Below are 16,701 nucleotides of genomic sequence, written 5' to 3' on the forward strand. Positions count from 1 at the left end.
GTGTTAGCCCTTTAAGAGGTTGCCTGAAAATTCAGCCATCCCTGACAGACAGTAACTCTGCTGCTTTTCATAGCCAGATGTAATGTGGGTAACCTTCTCAGTTCTAGTGTTCTCTGCTGAGGGACACAGCCTGGAGATTAGATCCCAGAGTTTTCAGTAGCAACTCTCCACAGCTGAGATCTCTCCCCAGAACTTCAATTGCTGACTGAAGGCACCTGGCAAGCCCTTTCACACATCTGGTTCTCCTACCAGTCTCTATGAGGTCTCCACTTTCAGTCCTCAGGTATCCGGGTTCTCTCCAGTGAGTCTTACATTGATTATTCTAGTAGTTTTTCTGTATTTTAATTATAATTCCTGGTAGCATGTCTGTAGAATGCACATGGGAAGGCACATGAGGATTTCCTTAACTATTGCCAGCTGAATTCAATGGCGTTGGCAAAGCCACGTCCTGGAGATGTACTGTGACAGAGGCAGGGACGTTGTCAGCCTAACCCTTAGCCCAGGTGCCAGGGGATGGATTTCATTAAGTTCAGCCAGGCACTAGGAAAGGACACAATTATCTCAGCTTAGCCAGGAGTGACAATTACAAAGAATGAAAAATTACAACTAGATCTTTAACCATTATTTCACATAATTTCCTTTGTTTTAAACTCTAGTAAAACTTCCTTGAATTATACTAAATGCGCTCCACCAGCTCTGGGTCATTGTCTCTCCATCAGAGGACAGCCGTCCCACCCGGTCCCAGCTTTCCCAACAGTTTCTGCATCTGTCTCTTATTTTCTCAATCCCCCACCATCCTTACTCAGGACTCCTGTCTGTTCTCTATAAGTGCTGGATTTGGTAAAGAGAGAAATACTTTATACCGTATTTTTCGGACCATAAGACGCACTTTTTCCCCCCCAAAAGTGGGGGGGGAAAGTCCCTGCGTCTTATGGTCCAAATATAGCCTACACATATACTTTAAAAAAAAAGTTTTTTTACTTGCCCGGCTCTGTGTGGTCTCTGTGTGCTTGCCCAGCTCTAAAATGGTTCTAAATGCTGCTGTTTACTTTACAGGGTTGATTACATGTGTTTATGACTGTGATGTTGGGTTTTAATGCACATAAAATATTTTAGGACACTATTTGTTTCAGAATCTTTTTTTCTTCATTTCCCTTCTCTAAAAACTGGTGCGTCTTATGGTCCGGAGCGTCTTATGGTCCGAAAAATACGGTATGTGTCCATGCAGCATCCACTTACTCTGCCACCATTTTTATCTCCCAAATTAAAAATTTTTCAAAATGGCTGAAACCGGTTTGGCTCAGTGGTAGAGCATCGATCTGCGGACTGAAAGGTCCCAGGTTCGATTCCGGTCAAGGGCATGTACGTTGGCTGTGGGCACATCCCCAGTGGGGTGGTGTTGCAGGAGGTGGCTGGTCGATGTTTCTCTCTCATCGACGTTTCTGGCTCTCTATCTCTCTCCCTTCCTCTCTGTAAAAAAATCAATAAAATATATTTAAAAAAAAAATTTTTTTTTTCAAAATGGACATACATATGGGCAAGAAACATATGAAAACATGCTCAAAGTGATCATCAGAGAGATGCAAATTAAAACAACAATCAAGTATCACCTCACACCTGTCAGAATGGCTACCATCAACAAATGACAAGTGAGGACAAAGATGTGAAAAGGGAACTGTAGTACACTGCTGGTGGGAATGCAGACTGGTTCAACCATATGTAAAACAGTATGGAGTTCCCTCAAATAATTAAATAGGTATCTGCCATTTGACACCCCCATCTAGGAATATATATCCTAAGTAACCCAAAGCACCAAGCAGAAAGAATGTATGCACCCCATGTTCTTACCAGCACAATTTACAATAGCTAAGATCTGGAAACAGCCCAAGTGCCCATAAGTAGATGAGTGGATAAAAAAGCTGCAGTACATTTATACCAGGCAGTACTATGCAGCAGTAAAATAGAAGAATCTCACCCTTTAAGAGAGCATGGAGGGACATGCACAGTATTTGAAATCAGACATTAAGAATATACATCTCAGGTAAAAACTGCTGTTTGAATTTTAACCCTGCTAAGTCTGTCTCCTGCACCTGATTAAACTCAGACTCAGCTTCCAGGAAACCTGGAAGCTAAGGCAATTTTCCCTTGCTTGGGACCAGGACCACAGGAGATTGATTACCACTGACTCAATAACCTTCAGAGATAGGAACTGTAGATAACCTTCAGAGATAGAAAATGTAGATAACCTTCAGAGATAGAAACTGTAGATAACCTCTGAGCTCTGCTTCTGTGTTATCGGCTATCTCAAGATAGGGCCACATTCCAATGTCCAGCAGGAGTGTCTAGCAAGACACTGCAAGCTGACCTCAGTCTTTAGAATGTAGTCTTTAGGATTTAGAATTTAGAACAAAGGAAAATTCCTGTGGTTTAAGCCTTTAAAAGGACTGGCTACACCTGAAGCTGTGCGATCCTGTGGAGTCCACCTGTGTGTGGTGTTCTTGCGGCCGTCCTGGCCAGTTATTTCAATAAATCCTTGCCTGCTTTTTTATTCAATCATCAGCCTCCAGTGGTCTAATTTTGAACCCAGGGTTCGACCCCACAACAGTATTCATGCTAAGTGAAATAAGTCAGTCAAAGAAAGATAAGTATCACATGATTTCACTCACACATGGAAATCTAATTAACAAAATAAACTGATGAATGGAGTGGATCCAGGGGTATGGAAACATGGAACAGAATGCTGAATGTTGAAGGGAAGGCAAGGGAAGGTGGGTGGGTGGGAGGTAATCAACCAAAAACCATATATATAAAAAAAAAAAAAAAATATATATATATATACACACACACACACACACACACACACACACACACACACACACACACGCCCTGGACACAGACAATAGGGTGGTAAAGGCCTTGGGGTAGGCTAGAGAGGTTGGGGGGGGGGGGGGGAAGGGAAGGGACATATATAATACTTTCAACAATGAAGATTTTAAATAAAATAAATAAGTTTAAAGAATGAATTTTTTGGACAGAACCAAGATAGTGACATGTAAACACTAGTACCTGCCCACCACATTCCCACCCCCACTACATCAAAACTATAACTAAAATGCAGAACAACCATCATTCAGAACTCCCTGAAATCTATCTGAATGGAAGGCCTACAACTAGAGAAGAATAAAGTACACTGAGACTAGTAGGAGGGAGGCATAAGACAGGTTGATCTAACATCCACATTAGGCATATTTTTAATCAGGTGGGATAGTTTGGCTGTGGAGGCCTCTGTGAGAAGGGGTTACAGCCTCACACCAGACTCCCAATCCATGGTTCTAGAGCTGGAAATAGCAGTCCCCATAACTTTGGGCTGTAAAAAACAGATGGGATTGTGGCTGGGTGACACAGCCTGCTGGAGACCCAGGCACATGCACAAACTTCCTCCATTGGAAGGCTACAGGGAGCAGGAGTAGGGTATTTCCTTTTTCCTAGGTAGGTTAAGGTCTGAGAACAGTTTCTCCTGTGAGCAGACCATGTTAAGAGAGACCTCTGGCCCTAACTGGTTTGGCTCAGTGTCCGAAAGCAGACTGAAGGGTCCCAGGTTCGATTTCAGTTAAGGGCATGTAACTTGGTTGCAGGCACATCCCCGGTAGGGGGTGTACAGGAGGCAGCTGATCAATGTTTCTCTCTCAATGTTTCTAACTCTCTATCCCTCTCCCTTCCTCTCTGTAAAAAATCAATAAAATATATTTTTTTAAAAAGAGAGTCTCTGGCTGGGGTATTCCAAAAAGTTCCTTTCACCTTCCACTTGTGGGAAACATGAGAGGATTTTTCTCCAGTATTCACTAGATGGACCTAGAGGCCTTGAGGAGGAGGTTTAATTCACAAAACTGTGGGGTCCACCTATAGCAGTCTTCCCACCTCCAGAGTTTTAAAATTTCGTACCTCCACACATGGGTTTCTGTTCCTATATAGGGTATATATGTGTGTATATTGTGTGTGTGTATGTATGTGTGTGTGTGTGTGTGTGTGTATATGTATATATATACACACACACACACACACACACACACACCATATATAGGAACAGTATAACATACACACATATATACACAACCTTTCTGTCCTAGTAGGTTGTGATTCTGTTTCTGCCTGTTTGTCTCTCCAATATGGGGGGGAGTAGTTTGCTCCGTGACCCTACTTCTCTGATAAATCTAAGAGTTGATACTTCCACTTTATTCAGCTTTTCAATTGTTGTTAAAATAAAGTGGTAGGTGACTCCTTACATGCTGGACCAGAAACCTGAAGCCTTTTGTAGTTTTGAAGTGAGATCTTATAGATGTTTTGGCAATTTTATTCCTATGTATATCATCCTATATAATAAAAGGGTAATGTGCAAATATACCAAACGGCAGAACCATCAAACCACCAATCAAAGCATAATATGCTAATGCTTTTCAACCGCTCAGTATGATGTGCACTGACCACCAGGGAGCAGTCAACTAGTTGACCAGTCCCTATAACATGCACTGACCACCAGGGGGAAGATGCTCTGACAAGTAGGTAAGCTTGCTGCTGGGGTCCAGCTGATTGAGACTGAGTGAGATGGGCTGGACACGCCCTGGAACCCTCCCACAGTCCCTCCCAGGCCCAATCATGCACCAGTGGGGGTCCCTCAGCCTGGCCTGCACCCTCTCACATTCCAGGACCCCTCAGGGGACTTTGGAGAGCCGGTTTCATCCTGAACTCACAGGCCATTCCTCTTGGGAGGGTGCCAGACACAGAGCTCATGGCTGATGAGTGCTGCTTTGGCAGCACAAGCTTCTTACAATCGGGACTGATTGGGTGCAAGCCCATGGCAGGCACAGTAGGGCTGGGATGAGTGGGAGTGGTAGGTAGGTAGGTAGGAGCTGTAGGCAGCATTCGAAAGTGGGTTTTGGCCTGATCCCTGCAGGCCACCCAGAGGGACCCCACACGGGGAAAAATTAATGCACCAGGCCTCTAGTTCTTTGATATTATTGTAAATGATACTGATTTTAAATATAAAATTCCAACTACTTGTTGCCTGTCCATAAAAATACTATATAGAAATAGTATATTACACACATATATAAACACCACACATATAGGAACAGTATAATATACACACATATATACCCTATATAGAAACAAAATTTTACATTTATCCATATATATTTTAAATGACAAATGCCCTTGTCATTACTTTATTTTTGCATAGAGCTAAGATTTCCATCTGATATTTCCCTTCTGTCTGCAGAATTTTAACATTTACAAAACATGTATATTTTTACTAGAAGCCCAATGCATGAAATCCGTGCAAGAGTAGGCCTTCCTTCCTTCGACTGCTGGCACTGGCTTCCCTCTGGCACCCGGTAACCCGGCTTCCCTCAGCCCTGGTTTCAACCAGAAAAATGTCTGGTCTAATTAGCATATTATGCTTTTATTATATAGGATTGATTTTGGAGAGGAAGAGAGGAGGAGATTGGCTGTCTTCTGCATGCCCCCTAAATGGGGATTGAGCCTGCAACCTAGGCTTATGCCCTAATTGGAAACTAAACTATAACCTCCTGGTTCATAGGTCAAAGCTCAGCCACTGAGCCATGCCAACTGGGCTTCTTTAACATTTATTGCAGGTCTGATGCTGATATATTTTTTTCACTTTTTTTTTATAGTGCAATAAATCATTTTTTCCTCTATATGTCTGAAATATTATATATTTTTATTGAGTGTAGAAATTTGAATGAACAGTTTTTCTTTTTAATGTTTTAGAGATGTTATTCCAGTTTAATACTTTAAAGATGACTTCTACTTTGTGAAGTTATGGTTACAGCTGATCAGTTGTTGTTCCTTTATATGTAACTAGAGGCCTGGTGCATGAAAATCCATGCACTGGAGGAAGGGTCCCTCAGCCCTGCCTGCCCCCTCTGACAGTATGGAAGCTCTCAGGGGCAGAGGAGGCATGACCCACAGGTTGAGAACCGCTGCTATAGAGCCTAAGATCATTGGAAAACACAGATATTTATATTATGATTCATTAACAGTAGCACAATTAGTTATAAAGTAGCAGCAAAAGTAATTTTATGGTTGGGGGTCACCACAACATGAGGGACTGTATTAAAGTGTCGCGGCATTAGAAAGATTGAGAACTACTGCTTTAAATAGTGTTGGACTTTGTTTTTTGCTGATGAATTACTCAGGATTCATTTGATACCTTGAGTCCTTTTAGTTTTGTTGTTGTTGTTGTATTGTAGTTCCACTGTAGTCTTTAGTCTAGGAATAATTTAGTGCCACCTATAGCTATCCACGTCTAAAGCACTACTCTACCTCATTTTCCATGATATTATAAGTCTCTTCATTATAGCCAGGTGGAGAGAAAATGTCTGACCCCTGTGACACTGACAAGAAATATTTGGCATCCTACTTTTAAATAGTTCTTTCTCTAGCCTCTTATACATTCTTATAGTTTGCTGGGAACTATGAAAGGCTATGTCTTTAGAACCAGAATGAACAAGAAGCAGGAATATTACCAAAAAGAAAATGAGCCTCAATTTATAATTCCATGAGTAGATTAAGTGATCAGACCTTGCTCTAACCTGCCGAAGGACAGAAAAATCTCATCTTTAAAAAGATGATATCAGTCGAAACTGGTTTGGCTCAGTGGATAGAGCGTCAGTCTGTGGACTGAAAGGCCCCAGGTTCAATTCTGGTCAAGGGCATGTACATTGGTTGCGAGCACATCCCCAGTTGGAGGTGTGCAGGAGGCAGCTGGTCGATGATTCTTTCTCATCGATGTTTCTATCTATCCCTCTCCCTTTCTCTCTGTGAAAAATCAATAAAATATATTTTTTAAAAAGATGGTATCACTCACAGCCTCACCAATTTTTCAGAAATTATCAAGTATGCCAACAGAATCAAATGATCAGAAACTCACAGAACACCAACAAAAACAGATATATATAGATGTTTCAGATATTGAAGTTATAAAATAATGGCATTAAACTACAATTAATAGTTCTCAGCTGCTCTGTGACTCAATTATACAAGTAATTTCACTTACTCAATCTAATTTGAAGTTATCACGATAATACTTTCAATCATGTATAATTTTGGGCACTGTTTCCTTAGTCTTACTTATTCCTGTTTAATTCTTTTTAAACCAGTTTCATAAAGCCTTGTCTTTTCCAAGTATAGCATTGGAAACTACTGAAGTGCTCCAGTTGATCATCCAGTCACCATACGAAACCTAGGAAGCATCACAGTAAAACCTGACACCTAACCAATTCAAAATTTTACTTAGTACTGTTAAAACAACAATAAAAACTATGAGGAACCAATCCTATTCCTTCATAATAAAAAAATGTTTATATAAAATATATGAAGTTTTATGCTATTTTATGCTTAATTGACAAAAGAGTACATGTTTACAAACATATATTGAGATACATAAGTTTATGCATTTTTGTGGAAATGCCTACCTTTCAGGAACAGCCTCATCATGATCCTGTGACAAATCAATCTTTTCAATTGCTTTTTCTGAAGGGTTAGAAGGTCCAGAATTCACAGGTGTCTTTTTTTCATCTAGACTATTAACTGGATTCTTATCCAAATTCAGAGTCTCTGAATTTGCAACCTGTTAATTGGGCAAGGTAAAGTCAGAGATGAGAGGAGGGCTAGGAATTGTCTTCTTCCACACAAAATTGATGACAGGTAAAATTTAACTTAGAAACTGTTCTCAAAAATAGCCTGGCATACAGATGGCAAAACATATATTAAATTATATTGCAATAGCTAATGATAATGACTGCTATTTTTGTAAAAATGAATTTTTAAAAATACTTCAAATAAATAAAAATAATGATAGTACATATTAACTTCCCAGCTTAAATGCAAGGAAGAAAAAACAAACATCTAGGTCAGCAATTTTTAACCTGGTATACCCACAAGAATTTTTAAAACATGCTAAATATACTTTACTATTTAGTCAGGAGCACTGATTAAATTTCAACTTGCTCTTCTAGTCACTGGGTTTTGTTTTAAACTTGGAGCTGTAACATCTAGCCCATGGTTTGGTTGAGAATTTTCAGTATTTAAAATATCTGTGTATATTAATCAATACAAAAGGATAAATTGGTTGACTGCCTGACTTATGGGCTTTTCTGATGGATAACATAAACAAAAATATAGGTACACAAAGAAAGAACTCTGAAATGTTTATATTACTTGTACAGATTTTATATGTAGAAATAGGTTCAAACATTAGAAAATAATATGTACGGTATATATGTATATATGTATATATATGTATGTATCCTTTTAATTCCAGGACAATGTGGCATAGACTCACTTTTCTCTTCCCCATATAACTAAATGCCTTGAAAGTATATTAAGAGATAATCATAAAATGCCCCTAGAAGGTGGAAAGAAGAGGGCAGATTGCTTGGGTCCTCAAGATTGAGGAGTAACACCACAATGAGTTCCCAGAGTTTTCTTTTTATTATCTAGTAGAGGCCTGGTACATGAAAATTCGTGCAAGAGTAGGCTGCCTTTCCTTCCCCTGGCTGTAGGCACCGGCTTTCCTCCGGCACCCACGACCCATGACCCACGACCTCCCTCTGGCCATATGCAGGCACCTGAGCCAGTTTCGCCCAGTCCCCCAGTTTTTTTTGTTTTGTTTTGTTTTGTTTTTTAAATATATTTTATTGATTTTTAACAGAGAGAAAGGGAGAGAGATAAGAGAGCTAGAAACGTCGATGAGAGAGAAACATCGACTAGCTGCCTCTTGCACACCCCCTACCGGTGATGTACCTGCAACCAAGGTACATGCCCTTGACCGGAATCGAACCTGGGACCTTTCAGTCCGCAGACCGACGCTCTACCACTGAGCCAAACCGGCTTCGGCTAGACCCCCAGTTCTGTCAGGAAGGACATCCAGAATGATGTCTGGTATATCCTGTCTAATTAGCATATTACCCTTTTATTAGTATAGATATATATCCTGCACTGGGTGCCAGAAAAGCCAGGGACCTGTCCTTCTCCACAAACATATAGCAGGGTTGGCTAGTCTCCCACTCCATACCTGCAAATCAGCCAGAACCACTGCACCAACAGTGTCATCTGTGTCCCTCAGTGGCTGCAGTACCAATGTTAGCAAAAGCCAGACAAACCAATTCCCAGGACTCCACACCTGAAAAAGTAGTGGGCCAAATCCACTACAGTGTCAGTGGGGCTAGACTACCGAAGCATCAGTAGTGCCCCTGCTCCACATCTGGAGCAGCTACAGGACCAATCTACAACAGTGGTAGTGACCACAGGTCAACATTTCCTGAATTCTCTCCCTCCCCACCCCCCGGCCCGTATCACTGGAGAGTACAGGCAGCACATACAGGTATTTAACAGAAGATCCAGTGGAGGCAAAAAAATAAAATCAACCAGAATAGCACTGCAAGGATTTTGCAAAATAAATTGTCATTGAACTATAGCTCACACAGAATCCAGGACCTACACACTAAATCTAAATAAGGTAACTGCCTGTTGAAAGAGTAAATGCCGTCTACGGCCATACCACCCTGAACGCGCCCAATCTCGTCTGAAAGAGTAAATGCCTAATCTCTTCAAAGAGCTCTCTCTCTGTGTGACCAAATATTCTGACCTTTTGATTTTTCCAAGGCACTACACCAAAGGCCTGTCCTGATACATCATTGGCTTTCTCTCCAGACCATGCTTTTTGGTAGAAAACCTCCTAAGTTTAGGGTCTTATGCAACCTGAATAGGCTCGGAATTTTCCAAACCAAGTCTACCTGGTTTCTTTTTGCTAAACAGTTCCTTCTTCAATGTATTTCTTCCCTCTCACATTTTACTGTAAAAAGCAAGAAACGAAGACAAACCTTCCACACTTTGCTGAAAAAATCTTGTTAGCCTAATAAAATCCAAGTAGATCACTTACAAGTTCTGTTTTCCAATCACTGTAGGACACACAATCCATCTAAGCTTCCTGCCACTATGTAGAAAGATTCCTCTGTCCTCGTTTCCTTTAGAATCCTCAGCAACTGTGCTTTTAAATATCCATATTTCTTCCACATCTTTTCATGAAGACTTAAGATATTCTCAATGACTACATATAGGTTTTTTCTAAGGTGCTCCTCCTTTCCTTTATGAGCTCTCCCCTGCAATCTTTAACATCTACATTTCTACTGAGAGTGTGTTAAAAAAATGTTACTCAATATTATTCTAGCTTTTTACTCAATATCACATTCTAAATCCACTTCCACATTTTCAGCTATTTGTTAGAGCAGCATCCCACATGCCCTGATACCACATTCTGTATTAGTTTAACAAAAACTTTTTCCATCACAGTTCTGGAGGACAGAAATTTGAAATTCCTTTCACTAAGCCAAGATCAAGTTGTTTGTAGAGTTGCATTCCTCTGGAAACATTAAGGGACAATCTCTTTCCTTATTCCCAGGTTCTAGAAACCATCAGCATTTCTTGGCTCACAGCCCCTTCCTCCATTTTCAGTGCAATTGTTCCAATCTCTGTTTTCACTGTCACATCTCTTTTCTGCTGTGACCTTCTTGTCTCCTTTAAATAAGGATGCTATGAATTCTGAGCCTCCGGATAATCTCGCCACTTCTAAGATCCTCCTACCATATAAAGTAAGATATTCACAGATTCTGAGAATTTGGTCAAGAGCATCTTTTCAGAACCATTATTCACCTTGATACAATTAACACAGAAATAACATTTATAGAACAATATAGGCCTGGTGCATGACATTTGTGCACTGGGAGATGGGGGGAGGGGTCCCTTAGCCCGGCCTGCACCTTCTACCAGTCCAGGAGCCCTTGAGGGATGTCCACATCCCTCTCGTAGTTCAGGACCCCTTGCTCCTTACCAACTGCCTGCTCTCTGCTCCTTACCTCTTGGCTCACTGCTCCTTAGCGCTGCTGGGGAGGCGGAAGAGGTTCCCGCCACCAACACTGCGCTTGTTAGCTGTGAGCCTGGCTTCTGGCCAAGCAGCCCTCCCCCTGTGGGAGCACACTGACCACCAGGGGGAAGATCCTGCATTGAGCGTTTGTCCCCTGGTGGTCAGCACACATCATAGCAACCAGTTGTCTTGCTGTTTGGTCGATTTGCATATTAGTGTTTTATTATATAGGATTACACCCAACATTATTTTCAAGTATACATGGAACATTCACCAAAGGAAACTATATCTTGGGCTAAAAAGTAAGTGTCAATAAACTGCCAAGATTGAAATTTTATAAAGTATGTTCTCTAACCTAAATGAAATTAGATATCAGTAAAAATAGTAGATCTAGAAAAGTACCAAATATATGGAAATTAAACATATACACACTTCTAAATAACCAATGAGTCAAAGAACAATACCATAAAGGAAATTAGAAATTATTCTGAACTGATTAAAAACAAAAATAACAGCCGAAACCGGTTTGGCTCAGTGGATAGAGCGTTGGTCTGCGGACTGAAAGGTCCCGGGTTCGATTCCGGTCAAGGGCATGTATCTTGGTTGCAGGCACATCCCCAGTGGGGGGTGTGCAAGAGGCAGCTGATAGATGATTCTCTCTCATCGATGTTTCTAACTCTCTATCCCTCTTTCCTCCTCTCTGTGAAAAATCAATAAATATATTTTTTTAAAAAATACAATATAACAAATATGATATAATCTCTGCAATGAGAAGATACTAAGAAAAAGCAGTGCTTAGAAGGAAATGTATAGCTTTAAATATTTTCCAGTAGAAAAGAAGGTTAAACATTAATGCTCTTTTCTCTTAAGAAGTTGGGAAAAGAAGAGCAAATTATATCACAAAGTAATAGAGGGAAAAAATAATAAAAAGCAGAAAAGATAGAAGTGATAGAGAATTGATAAGGTTTTAATTCTAGCAAGGCTGATTAAGGTAAAAACATAGTTTACCATTATCAGAAAAGAAATAGAGTAAATCATTACAGCTCTACAAATATTAAAGATAAGGGAATTTAATTTTATCAATAATTTTATGGTAACAAATTCAACAACTTAGATAAAATGGACAAATTCCTTGCAAAGAACAACTTAGAAAACTGATACAAGATGAAAGAAAAGGGGGGACCCTCCGAGTCCCTTGATCTCCATAGACCAAAGCCCTGATCTGAGGGGTTAACTGAGCCTGACTCCTCCCAGCAGCTGTCCTTCCTCCCAGGGGACCTCCCAGTGCTGGCAATCCCAGGAATGGGGAAGTAGGTTGGAGGGTGTTGAGGTGGGGAGGAGGAGGAGTGAAGGTATTAGGGGAAATGGCTGGCGCAGATGGGGCGCAGATGGGGCATTAAGTTTGGGGAGGGGTATTAGTCTGGAGGTGGAGGGTTGAATAATGGAATGGAAGAAAGGTGGTGAGGCCAAAATCTGGGCTGGTAGATTAAGGATTGGGGGGGGGGGGGGGGGGGTAATTGCAGGGAGGAAGTTTCAGAACTAAGAAAAAAAAAAGATGAAAGAAAAAAATCTGAATTGCCCTATATCTATTAATTGAATTTAAGAAAAAAATCTTCTGCCGAAACCGGTTTGGCTCAGTGGTAGAGCGTCGGTCCGTGGACTGAAAGGTCCCAGGTTCTATTCTGGTCAAGGGCATGTACATTGGTTGTGGGCACATCCCTGGTAGGGGGTGTGCAAGAGGCAGCTGGTCAATGTTTCTCTCTCATCGATGTTTCTAGCTCTCTCTCTCTCCTTTCCTCTCTGTAAAAAAAAAAAAAAATCAATAAAATATATTAAAAGCATTTATAATGAAGAGTATCTTCTCCAAAAACCTAAAAAAAAGAAAAAAATCTTCCTATAAAGCAAGTTCCTTACCTAGAAGTAGATACTATCAAACATTGAAGGAAGTAGTAAAAATCTTACACACTTTCATTAAACAAGGCAGGGAATACTTCCTAATTCATTCATGCAGTTAGCATAAATATGATACCAAAGTAAATAAACACTTTATTTTTTAAAAATTCAGCGAGTGTATATTGAAGATTAAATTTGAATTTTATTTAAAAATATAAACAACTAATGTCTTATCTCTCACATCAATGTTTCTCATTCTCCCTCTCTCTTTCAAATCAGTATGTGTATGTTGTAAAATACATGTGTATGTGTGAATATACCAAATATAAAGATAGCTTAGGGATAATAGATTGACAAACAATATAAATATGAACATATTAAAATAGTAAGGATAGAATTTAGGTGCTGAATACACAGGGTTCACTGTAAAATTATTTCAACATTGCTGTATATGTTTCAAATAGGGACAGTCTAGGCAATCATAAATCAACTCTCTACTCATTTTATGAAAGTAATACAGGTGGCATTCACTTTTGGCTTCCCCAGAGATAAAGTCACAGAAATATTCTAAGTATCAATATATTGTCTTTTAATCCTTTTGTCTTAGTTAGGAAACATATTCATTTCTTATAATACAACTACTATAATGTGGGTCAAAATAGTTATTAAAACTCCTTTATGTTTATACCAACCTTACAGGCTGTATTACTGGATAACATGTTTGGTTCCAAACAATTCCTTTGAGATAACAATACTTTTTTAAGACGTCTTTGAAGTTGTGCTATTTTTGCCTAGAAGAAAAAGAGAAAAACAAATAATATGAAATCAGAGTACTAAAAATATATCATATAGAGATGGATGAAAAACAATTTGCCGAAGTCTTTTCTGAGACTTTTTTATCCACCCAAATAAGTGAGAAATTCTTAGAAAAGCCAAATATTTAAATCACATCTGATGTACCCTCTGACTGATGAATGGATAAAAGATGTGGTATATATACAATGGAATACTACTTAGCCTATAAAAAAAAAGGACATTTAAAAAAAGGAAATATTGATTACTGTGACAACATGAACGAACTTTCAGGGTGTTATGCTAAGTGAAGTGAGTTGACAGAAAAGGGTAAAATGATATTAATTTTACTCAAACAAATAAAACAAAAACAAACTCTTAGAAGCAGATTGGTGGTTACCAGAAGGAAAGTCGGGCTGGAAAGGGTTAAATGAGTAAAAGGGGTCAAATGTATAATGATGGATGGGAAGTAGATTTTCGGTGGTAAGCATGCTACAATGTATAGATATTGGATTACATACTATTGTACATCTGAAACTTATATAATGTTTAAGTCAATGTTAACTCAATTAAAAACATATTTGTCCTAACCGATTTGGCTCAGTGGATAGAGTGTCAGCCTGCAGACTGAAGGGTCCCAGGTTCAATTCTGGTCAAGGGTATGTACCTTAGTTGCGGGCACATCCCCAGTAGAAGGTATGTAAAAAGCAACTGATGTTTCTCTCTCATTGATGTTTCTAACTCTATATACCTCTCTTCCTCAAAAAAACAAAACAAAAACAATGTTTTTTTAAAAAAAGTTTGATGCTGGTATATTCTATTGATAGAATCTAGAATGAAAAATAAAAACACCAAACTTCCAATTAGTCCATAATAAAATTAATGTTGGCAGAAACACCAATCAGCAAGTAACCCTAAAAGAGTAAACAACCCTCTCCCAAATCCTTGAAACTGGTTCTACAAGCTCTAATACAAAATACATAGGGTACTCCCTAAAATGTATACACACTTTAACAGCGAATAGTATAAATTCTATTACGTTTTGAAAAGGAAATGTATTTTAATAAACACTGCCTTTATAGTGTGTATACATTTTTGGGGGGACACCTGTATTTTGAATTAAAAGAAATTGCCTATGTATTAAACCTGTCAATATCAAAATAGCTGCTATTTCTAAATATCAGATAGCTGCTATTGACAAGGGCCAATACTGATAATATACCATATAATGAATCTTTAACCTATGGAAATCTTGTACATCAGGTTTGTGGCCAGGGATCATATTTGGGTCTGCCTGTATTGTTTTCCTTCTCTAACATATAAAATATCACCAAATTCTACTTTTTAAGAGGACTGAAATGAAATCAAGTGAAATTAGAAACTTACGAAGAGTTCATCAGCTAGTGCTTCATGTTTATTCCTGCAATGTGAATTCCCAATGCGTTCAGTCAATTCTCTCAGCTTGCTATCAAATAGTTTGCAATGTATACTACAGATCTCCTGTTGAATCAAATGCTTGACCTAGAATTTTAAAATAAAAACCAAAATACCCCGTTTCAAATTTAAAAGCAATTATTTTACTTCTTAAAAATAGCTTTGCTCTTTTCTATAACCAATAAAGTATACTTCATATTATTATGTTTACATTTACATTTGTATACCAGTAAGTTTTTTAAAAGTTGAGTATCAAATTCAATAGAACACACAACTTAACCTACTATTTCATAAAAAGGAACTCCACTTATCTGAAAATCAGAGCCCAATGAAAATGGTTGGTTGGTCTGTAGTGGAGCTGGAGCAAGTTATGCAAGTTCAATCCCTGACCCTGCCATTAACAGGTATATGTGGTTATTTGCTCAATGTGTATGGTCGTATAAGGAACTCTTGTAACAGAGTTAGGTAGTCTCTCTTAATAACAAAACCTGCCATAATACATTTAAAGTATTTAATAGTAATATTTACATCTTTACCCTAATATATTGTTCTTGGTGCTCAAAATTGGAACTTGAAAGTTTGTATGCTCAACTCTTTTATACTGGTATCATCTGGATGTAATTCAGTAATTTTATTTGATTATTCCTAAGGTTTTTCTTCTCATTTTCAATTGTTCTTACTCTTCAACATTATTTTCTACTTGATTTCTTCTATAATGTTTCATTAACATTTCTTCAATAGTTTATCAACATTATTAGACAGGATTGTCAATATTTTCACAACTTTTAAATATTTGATTAAACTAATAAAGTGCTTATTTTTACTGACAGCCATTACCTGTCACCCATGTGGTTTTTATGGATTACTGCATGCTTGCAAGTTCACTTGCCTGGGGTCAATATGTAAAGTTCATAACCTTGGAGAAATATCTAAGTGATTTGAATATGGGAATACCATTTTGCTAACAAGCAAAGGCCACACAGTGTTTGTCAAACTTCTTGGTGAGGAAGAATTACATAGGATACTTATTAAAAGTCATAAATTCTTGCCCAGGCTGGATGGCTGGCTTAATTGGTTAGAGTGCTGGCCTGTACACTAAAAAAAGGTTGTGGGTTTGATTCCCAGTCAAAGCACATATCTATGTTGGTTGATCTATGATTTGATCCCTAGTTGGAACACTTATGGGAGGCAAGTGATCAATGTTTCTCTCCAAAAATCCATGTAAAAAATTCCCAGTTCCTCCCCTGGGTTCACCAAATAGAATTTATTGGAAAGGGGACTGTTAGTTTGAGAAAAGAGTAGCCTAAAAGAACAGTCTTCAACTATTATTTAGCTTAAGAAACTACAATTTAGCTCTAGCTGGTTTGGCTCAGTAGATAGAGCATTGGCCTATGGACCAAAGGGTCCTGGGTTCAATTTGGGTCAAGGGCACATAACCCTGGTCAGGGCTCAAGCAGGAGGCAACCAATTGATGTGTTTCTCACACATCGACATCTCTCTCTCTCTCTCTCTTTCCCTCTCTCTAAATAAAAATCAATGAAAAATATACTTGAATGAGGATTAACAACAACAAAAAAAGAGAAAGAAAGAAAAAGAAAAGAAAAAGAAAAAAGAAACAAACAAACAAACCACAATTTAAA

The 16,701-nt window shown here is 38.8% G+C and overlaps 1 protein-coding gene across 1 annotated transcript in view; it reads right to left on the minus strand.

Annotated features, from left to right (window-relative positions):
- ATF7IP2 (activating transcription factor 7 interacting protein 2) overlaps positions 1-16,701 on the minus strand; it is a 45,750-nt gene that overhangs the window by 14,862 nt on the left and 14,187 nt on the right. Inside the window, exons 4-6 of the mRNA XM_045571291.1 lie at positions 15,014-15,148; positions 13,528-13,626; positions 7,494-7,648 (exon numbers count right to left, since the gene is read on the minus strand). Coding sequence (XP_045427247.1) covers positions 7,494-7,648; positions 13,528-13,626; positions 15,014-15,148 — 389 coding nt within the window. The remainder of the gene's footprint in view (positions 1-7,493; positions 7,649-13,527; positions 13,627-15,013; positions 15,149-16,701) is intronic.

The sequence above is a fragment of the Pipistrellus kuhlii genome, unplaced genomic scaffold (genome assembly GCF_014108245.1).
Source record: "Pipistrellus kuhlii isolate mPipKuh1 unplaced genomic scaffold, mPipKuh1.p scaffold_m20_p_4, whole genome shotgun sequence".
In the NCBI taxonomy this organism is placed as follows: domain Eukaryota; kingdom Metazoa; phylum Chordata; class Mammalia; order Chiroptera; family Vespertilionidae; genus Pipistrellus; species Pipistrellus kuhlii.